Raw genomic sequence first — 19,017 nt, 5'->3', positions numbered from 1 at the left:
GAGATAAAAAGGTGGGGTTTGATGCATTATCAATGCAAATAAATTATCTACAAACCGTTATATATGAATAATCACAAAATAATTATTTTTATACGTAAGCACGAGTAGAACAGAAATTTTTTGTTTACAATTAATGAAAATGTTTATGCATCACTTTATACCTTTGTTATTTTATGCTATTGCAATATGAACTTTATACTACAGGTCCACAATCCTTTATCTGCAATTCTGATATCCAAAGAGCTCTGAAAACTTAAAGTTTTTTGTGGAGCATCACTCCGTGCACAACATACCCAGAGTGACGCCGAACATGACCCGAAGCTTGACCCAACCAGTTGCGAGGCGTCAGTTGTGTCTCAGCAGAATATAACTTGCACTGCTGGAATCCTTGAAAGACAGCAAATAACTTGAATATAGACATCATATATTTTGCATAAGAGATACAAATTTTAGTCCATTAGTGTAGTACATTTTAGTCAAATTTTTCAACTATTTTTGTGTAGATATACATAACTTTCTTCATTTATTTTTACTCATTTACATGCACACACTATCCTAAATACATATTTATCCCACAATTTCATTTATACCTAACCTAACCATTCTGAAGTCCCAAAAATTAGAAAAAAATCCGTAAAACATTGGCCCCAAGGATTTCAGATAAGGGATTGGCGACCTGTATTATAAAGCATATATATTTAATAAAAAATAGTTTTAGAAAAAAATTGTGAAAAATTAATATTTCGCTAGCTAATAGTGTAAATTGTGTGTTTTGATGAGCACTCCCAGGCCAAGTACAGATTAGGTATTAGTTTTTTCCCTCCAAGTGCAAAAGATAATTGTACATATTGAGTCACGGCAAGTTTACTATGGAGATAGAAAGGTCAGATTTGTAAGTGTGAGTATAACACAGATTGTAGTGCATGGCTGCCACTCAAGCTTCCTAATGTGAATACTCCTTGCTCAATGTTTCTATTTTTTACATAAATTATACATAATGTGTTTATAAACGCTTCTAATTTTTTTTAATTCATATGAAATAATAATGTAAATTATTGGTTAAATGTAATGCAATTTTTTTATTTTTTTTTATTTACTTATTTATTTTACAAAAATAAATTAATTTCTTTACTTACATATTGTTAGATGTTGGATCACTAGTGATGTCCCTGTCCCCCCACCCACCCTTTCCCCTCTTCCCTCTGTGCCCCACAGATGTACTTAGCCTGAACAAGGTGACTAAATCTAGTTTTAGTGGGAGTATGGATAATGCGCACTCATGAGGGAAATTAGAGGTCACGAGGTAAGTCACGCTGTGATGGTTGAGATACCACATGTGCAACACTTTCTTATTTTTATTTTTAACCACAATCACATGCAGGGCAGTTCCTTTTGCATTAGGACTGCTTGTTGAAGGGCCAGACAAATTATCCTTTGCACAAGAAGGGCCAGGGACACTGGGACAGGCCTCAGGAAGCACCACACTATCACCATGTGGTACAATCTCCTTGTACTTTTTACATTTTCTCATCCTTCCACCTTCCTCAGCAACATGAGGCATAGTTCAAAACTATCATAACACTGTTATCAGTAAATGAAATCACTGTTATGAACAAGAAAATGGTGGGAAATATAGGTCAAAGTTAGTTATGTCCTGTGCTGTTGAACCACAAAGGGTGACTGTTGTGATCACTCAGTAACCTTGGAGGTAGTCTACATACATGCCAGATCGCACCAGCATTTTCAGATGTGCTTCTTGCATATCTAGCATTCATATGCAAACAAAATTATTTTATTGTACTTTTTTATTTCATACACAAATTTGCATATGAAAACCCTAGAGCAGGGGTCACCAAACTACGGCCCGCAGGCCGGATCCCAAGTCCTTCCCCGGCTCGTGGTAGCTCCGCCTACGCTCTGACGTTACCAGAGCTTTCGTTCTGGCTTGCAAGTATTGAACAGAATGATTATGCGGCCCGCGCTCGTCATTCTTTCAGTTATCCGGCCTACTGTGAAAAAAGTTTGGTGACCCCTGCCCTAGAGTGATAATTTGGATCTTACACAAATTTGGCCATGAAACCCCCAAGGGTGTTAATTGAGAAGTGTAGATCTACTCGGCCTGAAAACTGAAAAAAATTCAATACATAAACTCAATCATTAGGAAGAGTAAATTTAAAGGAATAATAGGAATATTGGGGAGATATGAGCTGAAAACTACTGTTTAGCTTGTCCATCAGTTATGGTCATTAACAGAAAAGGTTTATTTCAAAAAAATATTTAAAAAGACCCTGAGGGTTGGTGGGAAGAATATCCAACTGTAAAACTTTGCTTCAACATACCTGATGGCAACTGGGTTATCAGAGTTGTGTCCTTCCTCTGGTCCCTGCTGTATTTTCTAAGGTGGCACCCTGGGGTTTTAGGGGATGAGCAGAATAACCCATTCTGGTTTTACTCAACAGCTGTTATCAAACAATCACAGCTAACCCACACAGGCATGGAAAATTTTTGTTAAAATTGATGATGGTGATAGTACAGTCTACCTGTAGACAAAAAAGAGTTTCTCAAAACCCCATATAGTGTAAACCATAGCTATATGTTGACAGACAGGAATCAACCAACAAGTGTAACTAATGAACAAATATTTAAGGTTATTAGGGTAGATTTGGTGTGGTTTGGTTTATGATTATTTTTTTCTGTTGTAGCAGATGGTAGTGGGAAGATGTATCCGCTTAGTTGGTCTAAATTTTGAGAATGATTGGATGAATGACTGATTTTATATGAATATTTAAAAACCAGTTCCAGTAATTCAAGAATGTGGGAGTTTTTTTTTCCTGCTTGCCTATACATTGGAAGCGATCATGTCTACTAGATTACAAGTGATAATTTAGATAATTTCTCATTATTTTTGCTGAAAATAGACCGGGTGGGTCTAAGGTTCCTGTAACTACTGTAATCCACTTGGGTTATGATCTGCTTTCCTGACACTTGAATAGGGAAAAATCAGTATTCTCCTAGGATGGATAAGAGGTTTGGTCTTACATATATATTCTGATTAAGATTAATATTCAATAGGTGAACGACCACACCCTTGTCCAGACTGTGGAAAACCTTTCCGTGTCCGTTCGGACATGAAACGGCATCGCCAGACTCACATGCGAGATGCCGCAGGCTCTGGGTCTGGGGTAGGAACACCAGCATCAGGTCATGTCAATCAAGGTGGCACTCAGTCACCATCTCCAGCTGCTCAGGTATGTCCATACACCCAGCCTCTTGTTCAATTATCACATCATTTTACTTCCTCTGATTGGTAGGATTAACTAACTGCCTTTCCCAAAGTGACAGTTAATTATGTCCTTCAAATTTTTTTATTTCATACTGAATATTAGCACCATTTATCGCTATGTGATGCCTAAAGATCGGTTTTATGCTGATCGCTACCAGATTGCTTTTCCTTCATTGTCACTACTATGAAAAAGAGATGTGCAATAACTTGCAATATTCCGAGATATGAATGGTTTAACACATGCGACCCACTCGGGGTGCGTGAAAATTCTGCCAGTCCCAAGTGATTCCCAGGCTAAGCAGTTGAACTTGTCATGTTGCTCAGAGGATGGTTTGTGTGTTGAAGAAGCTATACTTAGTACTTAAAACAATATACTGTATACTGCATGAGTAAATGTGAAGAATAAATAAAAATGATAAATAAAAGAAAAGAAAAACATTGCTTTGCCATTTGGCAATCTTGTCACAAGCATGAGACAGCAGATGCATGAGTGAATGCCACTCCCCCTCTCCCTCACTCTTGTGCTAGCTCCCACACACATGTAATAAATGTAGAATCCCTTTATGTTTTTGAATATATATATATATATATATATATATATATATATATATATATATATATATATATATATATATATATATATATATATATATATATATATACATTACAGTAATGTATTCATACATATTATATATATATATATATATATATATATATGACATTACAGTAATGTATATATTATATATATATATATATATATATATATATATATATATATATATATATATATATATATATACATATACATATACATACACAGAATGTATACTGTGTTTGTGTGTATATATATATATATATATATATATATATATATATATATATATATATATATATATATATATATATATATATATATATATATATATATATATATATATATATATATATATATATATATATATATATATATATATATATATATACATATATATATATATACATACACATATATATATATATACATACACACACACACACACACACACACACACACACGAGTACAGTATATGCGCATTCTGTATGAATAAGTGTGTGTACACGTAACAGGGTAGAAAAATGGGGTGGTGAGGAAATTACGTATATCTACCTAAAGAATACGAGTTGTTAAATAACCAATAACTCAGCTCACAACTTGGGAGGCTTGGATACCAACACACACACACACACACACACACACACACACACACACACATCCCCCCACCTGTGGCGCTGCTACTCCCACGATTCCTGGGGACGTACAAAATTTTTATTACTTTGTTTTTCACCTTAAGATAATTATACAGTAGGATCACATGTTTCGCGACTAATTGGTACCGGTTTTAGCGCCACAAAAGTTAAAGTCTCAAAGCGAGTGACATTGAAATACATATAAATAAGCCTAATCAGTTCTGCGGTGTCACCCAAACCCCCCTATAATGACCAACAACCCACCAAGAAAATGACATTACAGTAATGTATTCATACATATTATATTGTTGATAACAATATTTATATACATTCATACTTTAGAATAACTTACCTTGATGGAATCAGTGAAATGTTTGACAGGACTGGTTGATGGGTTCTGAGGCAGGGAGGGCTGGTCACTGCTTCCTCTCTGCTCCCTCCTCTACACCATCTCTAACCTCAGCATCAAGTCCCTCAAAGTCTTGAGGTAGCTCTTCCACCAGTAAGTCACCCAGCACTTCAATGTCATCAGTGGTGCCATCATCATCTCCAAAAGTGATGTTTGCCAAGGCATTAATAACAGGCTGGGCCTTGTACGGGTACCCAGTATTAAGGGCCTGCTGACGAGCATTAACACGGGACATGTACAAGGCCTTATATTCCTTTATAACCTTATCAAGGGCAGAGCACATAAGGTTCCGAGGATGAGGCCTGGTATTGTAGTCTTCTAGCTGTTCACCGAGACGTGCAATGTTTGTGAGCAACTCAGTCAGCTGGCGTGTTGTAGGTTCACCAGGCTTAACGTCATCCTCATGTGTTGGTTGCTGTTCTTCTTGTTCTTCATCCTCCTCCAACGTTTCTTCAATTGTCGGTTGCTGCTGATGTTGACCAACGATTTCTTGCAAATCTTCAATCTGAATATCTGAAAATCCCAGTGCTGGGACTGAGCGCGCTGCCTCCACTGTGTCCATAAGTGTTGCCATCACGGACTGCCTCTCCACGCTTGCCTCGGTCTGCTGTGCCCCACTTATCTTGGAGTTAGCGAACAAAGGCTTCCATGCGTGTAACACTGTTGCAACATTAATCTTTGCCAGGCCTCAAAAATTCTGTCCACTGCATTTTTAATATTATATTTCTTCCAAAATTCACAAACTGATAACACTTCACAGTTGCGGGGTGGTGAGGTGCTAGGAGTCGGGTCATTTACCATCTCCTCCTCGTTAGCTGGTAGAGCCTGGTGACTGTCAGAGTTCTGCTTTGATTTGTTGTAACTCAACTAATGAGTCTGTCTGCTGACAAAAGTCTTTATAGAGTAACTGATAGTAGAACAGTTTAACATTTTTGATGAATTCCTGGTCAAGTGGCTGCAGAAGCTATGTGGTGTTAGGAGGAAGGAAGATAACTTGTACATTAGGATGACATCACCTGGACCACTTTGGAGTCAATGTTCTTCTTCCAGCAGTACTGTTTGGCGTCAGGAACAAAGTGGTTGTCAAACCAACCAGTGCATAAAGACATTGTAACCCAAGCTTTCTTATTAGACGTTCAATAAACATTGAGCTGCCACATATTGGCATGACAGTAGGATCTAGGATGGGCAGCACAGTTAACAACCTGGGGTTTCATCAAGAAATCTCCACTTGCATTAGTTGTGAATAAAACTGTAATCCTGTCTATTGAAGTCTTTGCACCCCTCAGTTTTTCTTCCTTGACAATGAAAGTAGTCTTCTGTGAGCACTTCCAGAAAATGCCAGTTTCGTCACAATTGAAGATCTGGTCTCGGCAATAACCACCCTCTTTCACAAGAACTTGAAAGACAGGTAGATATTTTTCTGCTGCTATGACATCAGCCGATGCACTCTCCCCATGGTAGTGGGTAACCTTGACTTCATAACACTTCTTAAAGAGAGCCAACCAACCAACAGAAGCATTGAACGGTGGAAAGTCAACACGTTTCTTCTGTGCAACTTCAGCGTAATAAACACGTGCCTGATGCCTTATCTGTGACCCAGACAGGTCGCCTTGCCCATGGTTTCTTCATCCCAACCACTTGTGAAGGTAATGTTCTGTGATAGCAAGCAGTAGGTGTTGTTGTGAAGTATCGGAGAACGTCCTGTTACTTGAAAATGTTGAGAATACATTCACAGAAGCAGTTAAGGCTTCCTTGTTCTTCTTAAGGGAACATATGGTTGATTTAGGGCAGTTGAACCTACACATGATTTCACAGGTACGAGCACCACTTTTGATTATTTCAAGCATCTCTGTTTCATTTCAAGGGTGTATTTCCTCTTCTTGACCCCCTTACGGTAGTTACTCGTGGCTTGGGGCTTTCCTTGTTGACCTTCTCTACGGCCATCATTACCACCAGAACCGCTTCCGACATTTACATTACACACTTCACTCATTGTTAATACAGGTACACAAGAATTGTTAATGGTTAAACAAGAATCTCGCGAACGTAACCACAATGGGTTATATAATCCAAGTCACTGCACCGCTCGCTTATTCAAACTAACTGCCGTTACGCCGTAAACAAAAAACACTCGGCGGGTCGACTGATAACAAAAGACTGTGACAATGCTCGCTGTCCACTCAACAATGACTCGTGAAACTGGTAATGAAAATCGCTCTTCTTGAGAGGCTGGAAATTTTAAAGGTGACACAGAACATATGAATCACGAATCTAACTCTCATAACTTTAAATCCTGTACTTATGAACGATTTTGTGCATTTAGCAGAGTAAAGAAAATAAGAAGATTACATATATCTGCTCAAAATTGCTTGTTGAAAAATAACAATAACACAGCTCACAGCTTGGCTGGATGCTGAGATACCTACACTGCACTCCCCTTCCTCTCCCACAATCCACACTAACTCACGGGACATAAATTTTCTTTATTCTCGTTAATGTTTTTGACCTTATTAAAATCATATCTTTTATATTTTTTGCAGTCTTTTTTGAATGATTGTGTGTGCACGTAACAAAAATTAAATGAAGAAAATTACGTATGTCTACCTCGCTCTGATGAGTCCCGTGCACATAAGAAATGTTTACCCCCCTTTATGTTTTTGACCTTATAATAATGTTTTTTTCACATTCTGTACAAAAGATTGTGTGTGCTTGTAACAAAGTTAAAAGAAATATGTATGTCTACCCAAAATTACTTGTAGTAACAGTTAGAGGATCACAACTGAGTACTGTACAAGTACAGTCTTGTTCAAGAATTTTTGAACACTGCTGGAGACAGCTGGCAACTCAAGGCCGTTTGTTTACTATAGTATAAGTAAGTAGTATAAAATAATACGAAACAACAAAGCCCAACCATTAAATTAAGCAGCGGTTAACTAAGTAACCAATCACCGATAACCTTTTACATTTATTTTTACTACCTACGATAGTAAACAAACGGCCTTGAGTTGCCAGCTGTTTCCAGCAGTATTTGAAGAATTTTATTTTTATGTCTTTATATTGTATGAATTTATTGATTTTATTTCTACAAATTATTTGAGTTATTTAGACATTATTTAACCTTTACAACAGCAGGATATAAAACTTACTTGGATTCTTCAGGGGCTCAGGAATGGAACTTCTTTTTCCCCATAAGTTATAAATATTACTGTATATGATCTGTCACTTAGCGATTGCTTTTTGAAGTCCCTAACCCCATTGTATAATGGTCATTGCCTGTAATAAAAAAATTGAAGAAATCAATCAATAGCTGCTACCATGTGCATTCTAAACTGAAACTTTGTTTACAAATGGTGGGCAGCTTCATTCCCACTTGCTAAGCAACTTCCACGCCTGCCACGAGGGTGTAACACATCCATTTCCTGGTGATTGTTTAAAACTTTGGTGATGTATGTTGAGCATCGCGTTCAGTGACATTAAAAATTCATTCGACTTTTGTCGAACATGGTGTCAAAGGGGTTAAAGGAAATAACATACTGCTACAGTCAGATGATTTATTCTGTTCTCTGTAATATTTCCAGGTTGTACCTGGAACAATATCACAAGCAAACAGTCAGCCTCAGCTAATTTTATCAGACCAGGTGTCAGTTCCTGGAAATGTAGATCAACCAATCCGAATTATGGTTTCTAGCCTAAATGCACAACAGGTAACGACTGCAGTTCACCCACCACCAGCTCATAGACAGTCACAGGTAAGCAAGTCAAGACAGTAAAATTAACAAGATTTACATTTTGATTAAGAGTTATAAGTTTATCTGTAAGTTGAGTAAAGATGAAATATGTTGTCAATGCTTATACCGACAAGGTGAAATTTTGATGTGTATTTCTCTATACAGTAGTGAGAATTACATGATATATACTACCATTGATCTGTCACAAGTCTTACAGGAAGATTCTTGTAAATCTATTTACATTTTTTTTGCTGCACTTATATTTACAGGGAAATTACACGGTAATATCTCCGTTAGCCGGAATCCCTCAAACCCGGAAATCTCTGATAGCTGGAATTGAAATTTGCTCGGAAAATCATTCCCAAAGCCGGAATTTAAAAAAAAAAATTTGGCTTTGGGAAAAAAATTTCCAAGGTTGAAAATCGAGGCAATTTTCTGAAAATGTCTTGAATAAAGATGAAAGTTAAAGTATTTTTAGAGGGGAGACCTGACCTGGCCTGGCGTGAGTCAATGTCAGGTGGAGGTAGGGTGGGGGATTAGTGGTCTCATATTACTGACCTTCTGATGGAATGTCAGGTCACCTTTCTTGTCTGGAGGATTAGTGGGTCCCATGACCTGAAGATGTCTTGAGTAAACACTAAAGTATTTTTAGGGAGTTTGTGATAAGTATAAGTCTAAATGAGCAAAGTTGTATCCCTTCAACATTACATAACATTTTAAAATACGGAGTTGCGAAAGCAGAAAAGTGTGGATGATTGGAGAGATGAAGTGAAAACATGCACCAGTGTTGCCAAGCAATAAGCTCCTCAACAGCTGATCTTTTAATTCGTCTCCATGCAGTCACACAACAAGACCCTTGCTGGATCCTTGCTGTCTTGATTCCCGTGTGTGTGTTTGGTTGTGTCTATGTGTGGTTTTGTGTGTGTGTGTGGTTGCATCTGTGTGTTGTGTCTGCATGGTGTGTGTGTGGTTCTGCGCGTGTGTGTGTACTCAAGTGTACTAAGTTGATCCCTCCTCCTGGGAGAAGGGTCCAGTTGGGGAGGTAGGGGTCAAATTCATCTCCGTCAACACACCAACGCCGCCTACACACCCTCCAACACACACACACCCTAACACCACTCACACACCCCCAACACATCTGTGGTGTGTGTGTGACTGCATGGTCACTTCTACTGTACATACAATACATAACATTAAATAAAAGCTACATACAGTATTTTTTATGTTAATTTTACTATATCTACAACCATCGTTAGTCGAGACATTAATATACACAAAATCAATACAATAAGCTCTAATACCCACACATTTTATCCCAAATATTGATGGATAGTTGCTTTGGAAAAAATCCACAATGGCAACTGTAAGCTGACGTGAATCAGTCCTCTCCATATGGTAGGAGATACCGACTGCACCCTCCCCCCATCACCAAGAGATCACTACACATACATGTATAGTTCATGAAACAAAAGTCAACTTGTGGCATGATGGATGACTCATTAATGAGTAATACAGTATAAAATCAAGAGATTTTCTGGGAATTTTTTAAATATACTGTGGTCCCTCGGTTAACGAACACAATTACAGTCTCCTTCCCCAATCATGGGGATATGTTCTTTGGCAAGACATGAGTATACCAAACGTCAGCTCGTCTTAAAATCCATGTCCATGCTTAGCAAAGGACCATACAATTTTGTTTTTAATGTGGGAATTCCACCTGTGGTGGTGGAGGGCCCCCCACTGGGACAAGACCCTCAAAATTCCACTTTTGACACTTCTGGGGTGTATTTTCCTCAGTGGACAGCATCCCTAATCTCTCACACAGTGCAGTTGCCATCTTGTTCATGTATCTGAGTGATCTTTTCTGCCTATCTCGATAAATCTGTGCCATCCCCTGATAATTGTGAGTGAACAACAGAGCTAGTGAGAGCAGTGCTTTTACAGTATACCCAAAAGAAAAAGAATATTTATTTTGTTGAAAATGAAATGGAATGTTTGCATTCACAAATAACAAGGGATGAGTGTACTTTAATGAATTTGTACCTCTGATGTACTCAATCCACTTAAAGGGATATACAAGTATTTAGGACCCATAATGATGATGATGGTACCATCTAGTGCCTGAATTTACCACCACCATCATGAAACCCCCAAATTGGAACATTGAGAGTGGAAGCCAGTACTTTTAATATGCTATGAGAGTTGGAAACTATGATTGGTGAGGGATACCTATAAACAGTTTATTAAGGATGATCATTAAATGAAATACTGTATGGCGTCGATCATATTTTGCCTTAAGATGATAAATGTGGGCACCTTTTTACAGGGTGACTTGTGTTATGAAACAATTTATTTGTTTTTTATTACAGTATCCTAGTCTGTTGCCCAAATCACACTAAATCAGTGCAATATATTACTGTAGGTATTTTCCAACTGATCTTTTCAATATTCTTTTGAGTAAATGTGTTAATCATGACTGTTTTGTTTAGCATGTAACAGTGCCAGTGTCTGGGAACATAGCAACTTTAACCACTGGTCCTGTATCTCCGGGGGGGACAACCACCACCTTGAGCCCAGAGGTCATCATTATGGATGATAACACTCACCAACCCATCAACCTCAACATAATTCCTCGCATGATCACCCAAGAACAGGTGGCATCCTCACCACACACCAGCCATGCCACCCTTGTCACTACTGAAGAAGAGGTACAGTATATGATTTCTTTATTGATTTAAGGTATGGATGATATTTGTAGTAAGTCAAAAGAAAAGGGAAGGAGAGACCAGAAGGGATGTAGAGGGACGATGTTAGAGAAACTCACTTTTAAGAAGAAGCGTGACCTTGGAGGAGTGGGTGAAGTTTTGTAAGGTTTTTAATTTGAATGTGAGTAACTTAATTAAGATTAGAACTAATTATACTTAATTTAAATCTTCAACCCCTTTAAAAAGAATTTGATTTGGTGCCTTTTTTGGAATATTGCCTAGTGAAACACTTTTAAGAAGTTTTCTCAAATGGCAGGCATCAGTGTATAGAATGCTCTGTGTGTAGACTATACACACATACTGTAGGTGGCCAACTGTGGGTCTTACATACATTGTGCATCGTCTAATAGGTTCCAATTGGTTAAAAGGAATCCTTCAGATCCAAGAACCAAAGCAGTTTTTATTAACAGATTTTGCTTTTTATAGATGACTGGTAGAAACTATTTTATGTACTCTTTTAAATTGACATAGCATTATGTCTGAACTCCATATGAGATGCATTACTCTTTGACTTTTTTCTGGTACTTAAAGGTTTTACAAGCTTAAATTGACTTTTTATTACTGTACATCATTATTGGATCAGAATTAAGAGAAATGATATGTTGTTGTATGTACATCTTTTATTATATTGATATAACATGTACTTTGCATAATTTATGTCCTCAGTATCTTGCTAACTCTGGCCGCAACACCCTAGAGGTCCGGGGAGAAGAGGGAAGTGTTTACGTCTGGCATGGAGTATTTACTGATTAAATTTAAGCTTGGTAAGTTTGTTTAGCCACCTAGAAAATTGACAAATGCATAAAAGAGTTTGAGAAGCAGATAGTAATGGAAGGCCTGGAAAGACGATAAACTTGGGTAGTTGATGAATACCTTGGGAAAAAAAAGGTGATGTCTATCCACCCATATTTACATTGTATTTATTGTCTTTTGAATAGGCCACATTTTTTTGTGTTTTGTGCATTACACCATTAATGTTTTATAAATACAATAGTATAAGATAAACATCAAAGCTGGTATGTGGGGTTGTGTTTTCTGAAATTTTCGTGTGTCTGGGTATTTAGGTTTGAGCCTCTTAGGGTGATAAAGCTATACATTGTGTGTTGACTTCGTCTGTGAGGATCACATTCTTTCCATCTTGTTCACATGATTTTTAGTTATTTCATATTAGTAGTAACCAAGAGAGGGGTGTTGAGATGGTCACCCACTGAAGTGTTCGGGGTAGGAGTTGTGGAGATTATTAGTTGCAGGTATTGTACAGCACCTAAAAGATATAAATGGATAGATATGTTTAGAAATATATAAATGGGTAGATATCTTGAATAGTTCAGAGTGAGATAGTTATACAGTGTCTTATTATCTTTGACTACTGTTAGCTACATTCAGTTTACTTCTTCCAGATGTGAAGCACAAACAAGTAAGTATATACTGGAGGCATCATGCTTTTCATTAGTTACAAGAATAGTGGCCAGTTGAGGCAATTTCTACTTGGACTTCTTTGCTTTGCCATTTTCCAATGGATTGCCTCTTGGCTGTGTTTTCTTCCTGCTATGAAAAGTTATAATGGGTAAGTGTTCATTATGTCAGCTAGATGTTCTGGAACAGTACTAACACAGTACATGCCAGATAAAGTAATAACAGACTGTAAATGAGAAATAATTTGTTGAGAAGATCGTGTACCTGATATCTCCAATATTTTACTTCTTTTTATGGAATTCATTACTATTAATATTAATGGCAGTGCAGTTGAAGTATTGACTTGCCGTAGACGTTCATTAGCTACCTCAGGTTGAAATTTTTTGTACTGTGGTACTTCAGAACAAACATATTTTGAAGCTGTGCTAGAAAGTCTCAGCAGAATATTGATCTGAAAAGTTTTTGTATCATACAGATCAAATATTCACTATGTTTAAGCTATCCAACAGTATTTTATACAATTTACTGTAATATATTTATTATAAAACAAATAAATATGCAATATTGGAATTTATGTTGAGTCCATTTTCTCTCAGACATGATTTTTTATGTTAATTTACTATTGTATTTAAAATTTTTTTACAGTTTTTACGTTAAATAGTAGTTAGATATTTGCTATTAAATTGGATTGGATTTGTTTCATTAGGAAGGAAATTTTGACATAGCTGATAAGTTTTGAAATTGGTGAGGGTCTTTCCAGTTTGTTAAAGATGGATCAGTCTGTCGCAGAAGAACTGGCCGACTCATGTTAAAACGTCCAACCCAAACACGTGTTAATTTTTATCATGTCTCCAGAGTATTTCCTAAACAACCAAAGTAGGTCGATGGGTGTCATTATTAAAGAGTGTGATGAGGTAGAGGTTTCTTATATAATTGATAGTTTTCTTTGACATCTTGATAAACTTATTTGCAAATGTGTATAGCTATAGAAAGATTTATTGGTTCAAACTTGAATCATCTCGGTGTATTTTTCCTTTTTTTTATCAAACCACATTTCAACCCCAAATAAATTAAATGGAACCGATATACCATCAACCTTCACAACAAACTGCAGCAAATCAAATCATCCTCACCTCCTGTAGCAAGACAAATCATTTAACGTATCACTTGATGGATCGTAACTTCACTGTTGCCACTACGTTAATTTGTCAGGGCGCGCCATTATTTTTCATGTTTCCAGTCTTTTGAATATTCTTCCAATCCATTCAAAGACCATAGCCAATTGTTGTAACACATTTAAACTTTTCTGACTACAGTACTCCTTTCTGTTTATTCCAAGATCCTAACAGCTCTTTTTGCATACTCTCGTGATGTATTCATGAACCATAACAACTCCTGATATACTTAATTCCTGACTTGCTACAGTGATCTAGGCATTGACCACAGCCACTACTCTCACATCCTTTACTGATATATCCATAAGCCATGACAACCTTCCTGACAAACTCCACTGTTACAATCAATACCCAAAGAACTTGTATTCCAACTTACAACTTTTGAAACAGTCTGCCTCTCATTTTTCAAGCTGTAACCATGGCCCTTCATAAATTCTCACCAGCCTGTTATTCATCATACATTCCACTTGATCAGTTCATCTCCAGGTCTTTTCATCCATGTGTTCTAAACTTGACCACTTCACACATTACTCTTCATGTCCTCGTTCTGTCTACTACCATTTTACTTCATTCTTATAATACTGCATAAGGTATTCATTTACACTACAGTACTGTGCTGCCATTCTTTTAAGTTTTGCTAATATAATTTTAAAGTTATTTTCAAGATGATGTGCAGGTTTTGTGTACAGTATATGCAAGTTTGGAGACCAAAATTAACTGGGAAGACAAATGTACATTTTATATGTTAAACCAGAGGAAAGGGTGAAAATTAATTCTGTAACAAACTGCCAGGGCTGTTTTATTGCCAGCTGTAAAAGATGAAGCATGTTAAAGCTAGAAAAAATAATTCAATAAATGTTTGTACTTTTCCGTAATAACTATTTTGATTTGAAATTGACTTCTCAAGAAGCAAGTGTAGATCAAGTAAAATTCCCTTAGTGGGAAATAAGGAGGCATACTATATATTAGAAAAGATACTATGATAAAGTAATATCTCCATTAGCCAGAATCCCTCAAACCAGAACTCTCTGAGAGCCGTAATTGAAATTTTCTCGGAAAATCATTCCCAACGCTGGAATTTTCCAGAAAATTACGGCTTGGGGAACGATTTTCTGAACAAAATTCTGAGAAAATTTTCCCAATACCCAGAAAATTCCAGGGATGGGGTAGTATTTTTCCAGGTTTGAGAGATGATGTAATGGGCAATATCTGGAACTTCCGAGAACATTTTTCTGTTACCCGGAAAATTCCGGGATGAGGGATTTTTTTTTCAGCTTGAGAGGGTCGTCTCATTACCCAGAAGTCTCTCATTCCCGGAAGTGCTCTGCACCAGTTGTTCTGGCTAACGGAGATATTACTATATATTAAGTAAAGGGTCATTTAGTGAAAGGCAACTAAGAGTCATATGTAAAATGCTACAAAGAAGAGTAATTAGTAAAACACTACAAAGAGAGGAGTTTCTTGTTATACAAGGTACAAGGACCACCCAAATTCGCGGATTATTATTTCGAGGTTCTCTATTATTCGCTGATGACACCCTGGATGTACCCAAGAATGTCTGCAGGTAGTTTTAAAGTTGCCAGTATTTTTTCGGCCAGGTCAGGGAGCCATTCATTTTAGAGACAGTAATTTCCTTTACCTGTATTGTATATATATATATATGTGTGTGTGCGTGCGTGCGCACACACACAAAACACTTACAAATAAATAATAATGGGAAAATTCTCTCACAAATTATAAAAAAATTATTAAAAATGCTAGTCTACCCTCAAGTCTGTGCTTTATTTCTTTATTATTAAAGCACAGACTTGAAGATAGACTCACATTTTTAATAAATTTGTTTCTGATTATTTGTGAGAGTATTTTATCATTATTATTTATTTGTATGTGTTTTGTGCGTGAGTGTCTACACACACACACACACACACACACACACATATTTATACAATACAGGTAAAAGAAATAATTGTCTTAAGGGCAAACGCATAAAGAGAATATACATTTCTTTGTACACAAGTAAAAATGTTTCCCCCCCCCCTCCCCTGGGTAAGCAAATGTTATTTCGCGGCCATTTTCAGAACCTAACCCCCACGAATTGGAGGGCCTACTGTACTAGTAAGATAGTGAGGACCTTCAGAAAAGGTCAGTAGATATAAGCTGCAAGGAAAACTGTAGGTGGGGTCGAAGGAGAGTGAAGAAGAACAAGAAGAGAGATGTGGTGGCAGTAGAGAAATGTGCAAATAACTTGGTGTTTGGAGCAAGCCCTAGATAAGTTTTCCTGTCATATATTGGGAAAGACAATATTATTTAGCTAGAAATATGCACTATACAAAAATTTTAAGTATTGTATATTAAAATACTGTAATTGTTTTCACATACTGTATTCCTCCACTTCTTATAATGACATCCAGAATATGAAACCATCTTGCAAGTCTTAGTCTTATTAGTTTTTAAAATGCTATATGGATTTCCTTGGGAAAATGAACAGTTCCTATTTACTCTTGTATCACCAATATGGTTAGCTTGTGGTGTGTTATGGGGTGATAAAACTAATATTTTTCCTTCAATATGACATGTGACCCCTTAGGCATATTCTTTTTAGCCAAGAGTGTCCAACAATTTAGATGTGCCTATAATTGTTAACCCCAGTGCTGCAGATACAGGTAATTATGACAGTTGTTCACATCATAATACACACACATCAAAGTGTTCCTTGGATGAAGTAAATTATTTTTATAAAGCAAGACATTTTTCATAATGGTTTTATTTTGCTAACCAATATGAAACAATGAATTTGAGACTGATTAAAATAAGCTTGTAGTACATGATATACAATACATAAATTTTTTATTTTTTATGTACCTTCCCCCAAGTTAGACCCTCACATTGAATCTGTGTTTGTGTTCCAGTCAGCAGATGACCACAACAACTGTGGTATTATTCTTTGCACCAAAGTTCAGAATCTTTAGTACAGTACAGTAAACCTGCGGAAATGTGATTACTGTACAAAGGTACGAGCATTTCTGTGCTGTACATGATTACATTTTAATATTGTATGATGTTATGCTAGTTTTCTTCACTTGCTTTGTAGAATGCCTGAAATAAGTGGGTTATATATCATTAGTTGTTGCTGCAGCGAATTAGGTAATGCATTATAATAAACTCTGATACTTTGAGATATACAAGTAAGGTAGAACCTCGTTTATTTCCATCACATTAATTTTGACCTTGTATATTCTGTATCTCTTTGTTTGTAGGAGTGGCACACTGCTGCACTTTAAATAGTACTTTCAGATAGAGGCTTAATCAAGGTATCAGAATGAGCCACATTACTTGTCACTGGCATTCAGTACTCGCAGGCAGACACACATCAAAATACTGACCAGATATGGCTTATTTAAAAAAAATTAATTGAATGACAATATGTTGTCTTTTTATCAGGAAAGTTCAGGTACCCTATAATGGTAAGTATTAGTTATTTATGAAAAATCTAGTACAGATAGGTGTTATGCTGCTCTTCATGCAGCATTCAAGTGGATATACAGCTCACCTCATGTCCAATAGGTCTCTGGTTTGCACCAAGGGCACCATTAATCAACCCAGCTATATGTGGGTACTTGAATTTAGTTGGGAAAGTGATGGTGGTCAAGTGCACTACTGGCCATCCAGCCTTTGAGACTCACCAGCAAGTGTAAAGAGACTTTTAAATAAATGACAGGGTATTATATAGAACAAGAGAAAATTGGCTATTGAAGCTCTTATTAACACACATACTGTATATAATTTATTATTTGATATCATGATTTAAGTAGCCTGTATACCAAATGGTAAATCACAGTACAGTATATTGTACAGTAGTGGTTGATGTGTGTGCATCAGTTTTTTATATTTATATGTAGATTGTATAGGAAGTGGGCATTAAATTACAGTGGCTTTTTTTGGATTTCTAGAAAAGAGGCATAGGATGAAGCAGCCGGGTTGTTCTCACTGATAAAAAGGTTATTGGGGAAATACAGATTTGGTGGTGTGGTTCATCATTTGTAGCTGAATACCAGATATCTACATAATCTGTGTTGCACTGAAGTGCTCCTTCTCAATTTACTGTGATGAACTAATGAGGGGTAACAACATATTTTACATTTGGGAGTCCAGTATTTAATAGAGTTTTTCATCATATTGTCATTCATTTTCCAAACATTAATTATGCCATGTCAGTCTGCTTAGTTACCTCTGCACTGTCAGTGAAACTTTACAGTGCCCTATGCACTTAATGATAACCTTCAGAAAAAGCATTATTGGTTACCATCCTAGTGTCATATTCAGGTTCAGTGTTGGAAAGTCTTCCTGCAGTATTAGGTAAAAGCAAGTAAGAGTCCTATCAAGATTCAAGTAAGGATGACTAGGTATTACTTGCTGTGATATACACAGGGTCACTTCCTATCTTTGTAATCCCCAAATCAGACTAATATTTCTTGTCTAGGTAGATGAAAGTGCAAACAACATGGTACAGTATAATGATAACCACACATTTCATAAAGTTCTTAGGGATCATATGAGTGACTACTAATTGGCTTTTGGTATTTTTGCCTGTGTGTTTGATACTCTTGTAAATGCATGTGCTTTTGTATGCCTCTAACAGCATTAAGCATTCCTCCACATACTTGGTGCAGGGTGATTGAAGAGTTGTACTTTCTTGTTCTGTATCATTGGTTCAGTTATGATTTTGGCTCACACTTCAACATATAAGATGTGGAATCAACAAAATATTTCTCTGCATCACAGTGGTTCACTTGGATATGTTATCACACTTTTAAGACAAGTTCATAAGTACTTTTTATTAAGCTTACTGAAACATTCAAAATCCCTTTTGAAAATAATTGGGGTTGTACTACATTACTTTTAAAAGCTTCCTGGGGATTCAAAAAATAGTTTTATATTGAAATTAGTTTTTAGAATGCTTTTACCTTCAAAGAATTACATATATAATTCCTGTGTGATCTCTATTTGTGTA

At 36.6% G+C, this 19,017-nt stretch overlaps 1 protein-coding gene across 2 annotated transcripts in view; it reads left to right on the top strand.

Moving 5' to 3' along the window:
• The window catches only part of LOC121878581 (zinc finger protein 37-like), a 29,311-nt gene extending 15,906 nt beyond the window's left edge, over positions 1-13,405 (top strand). For both annotated transcript variants that reach the window (XM_042384921.1, XM_042384922.1), the window contains exons 5-9: positions 3,073-3,248; positions 8,501-8,671; positions 11,140-11,358; positions 12,082-12,179; positions 12,816-13,405. In XM_042384921.1, the coding sequence (XP_042240855.1) occupies positions 3,073-3,248; positions 8,501-8,671; positions 11,140-11,358; positions 12,082-12,168 (653 nt within the window). In that variant the 3' untranslated portion in view covers positions 12,169-12,179; positions 12,816-13,405. The remainder of the gene's footprint in view (positions 1-3,072; positions 3,249-8,500; positions 8,672-11,139; positions 11,359-12,081; positions 12,180-12,815) is intronic.
• Positions 13,406-19,017: the final 5,612 nt, after the last annotated feature.

The sequence above is a fragment of the Homarus americanus genome, unplaced genomic scaffold (assembly GCF_018991925.1).
Source record: "Homarus americanus isolate GMGI-L3 unplaced genomic scaffold, GMGI_Hamer_2.0 scaffold55743, whole genome shotgun sequence".
NCBI classification, from domain to species: domain Eukaryota; kingdom Metazoa; phylum Arthropoda; class Malacostraca; order Decapoda; family Nephropidae; genus Homarus; species Homarus americanus.
The sequence above is the reverse complement of the archived record's forward strand: the minus strand, read 5'-3'. Positions and strand labels throughout refer to the sequence as shown.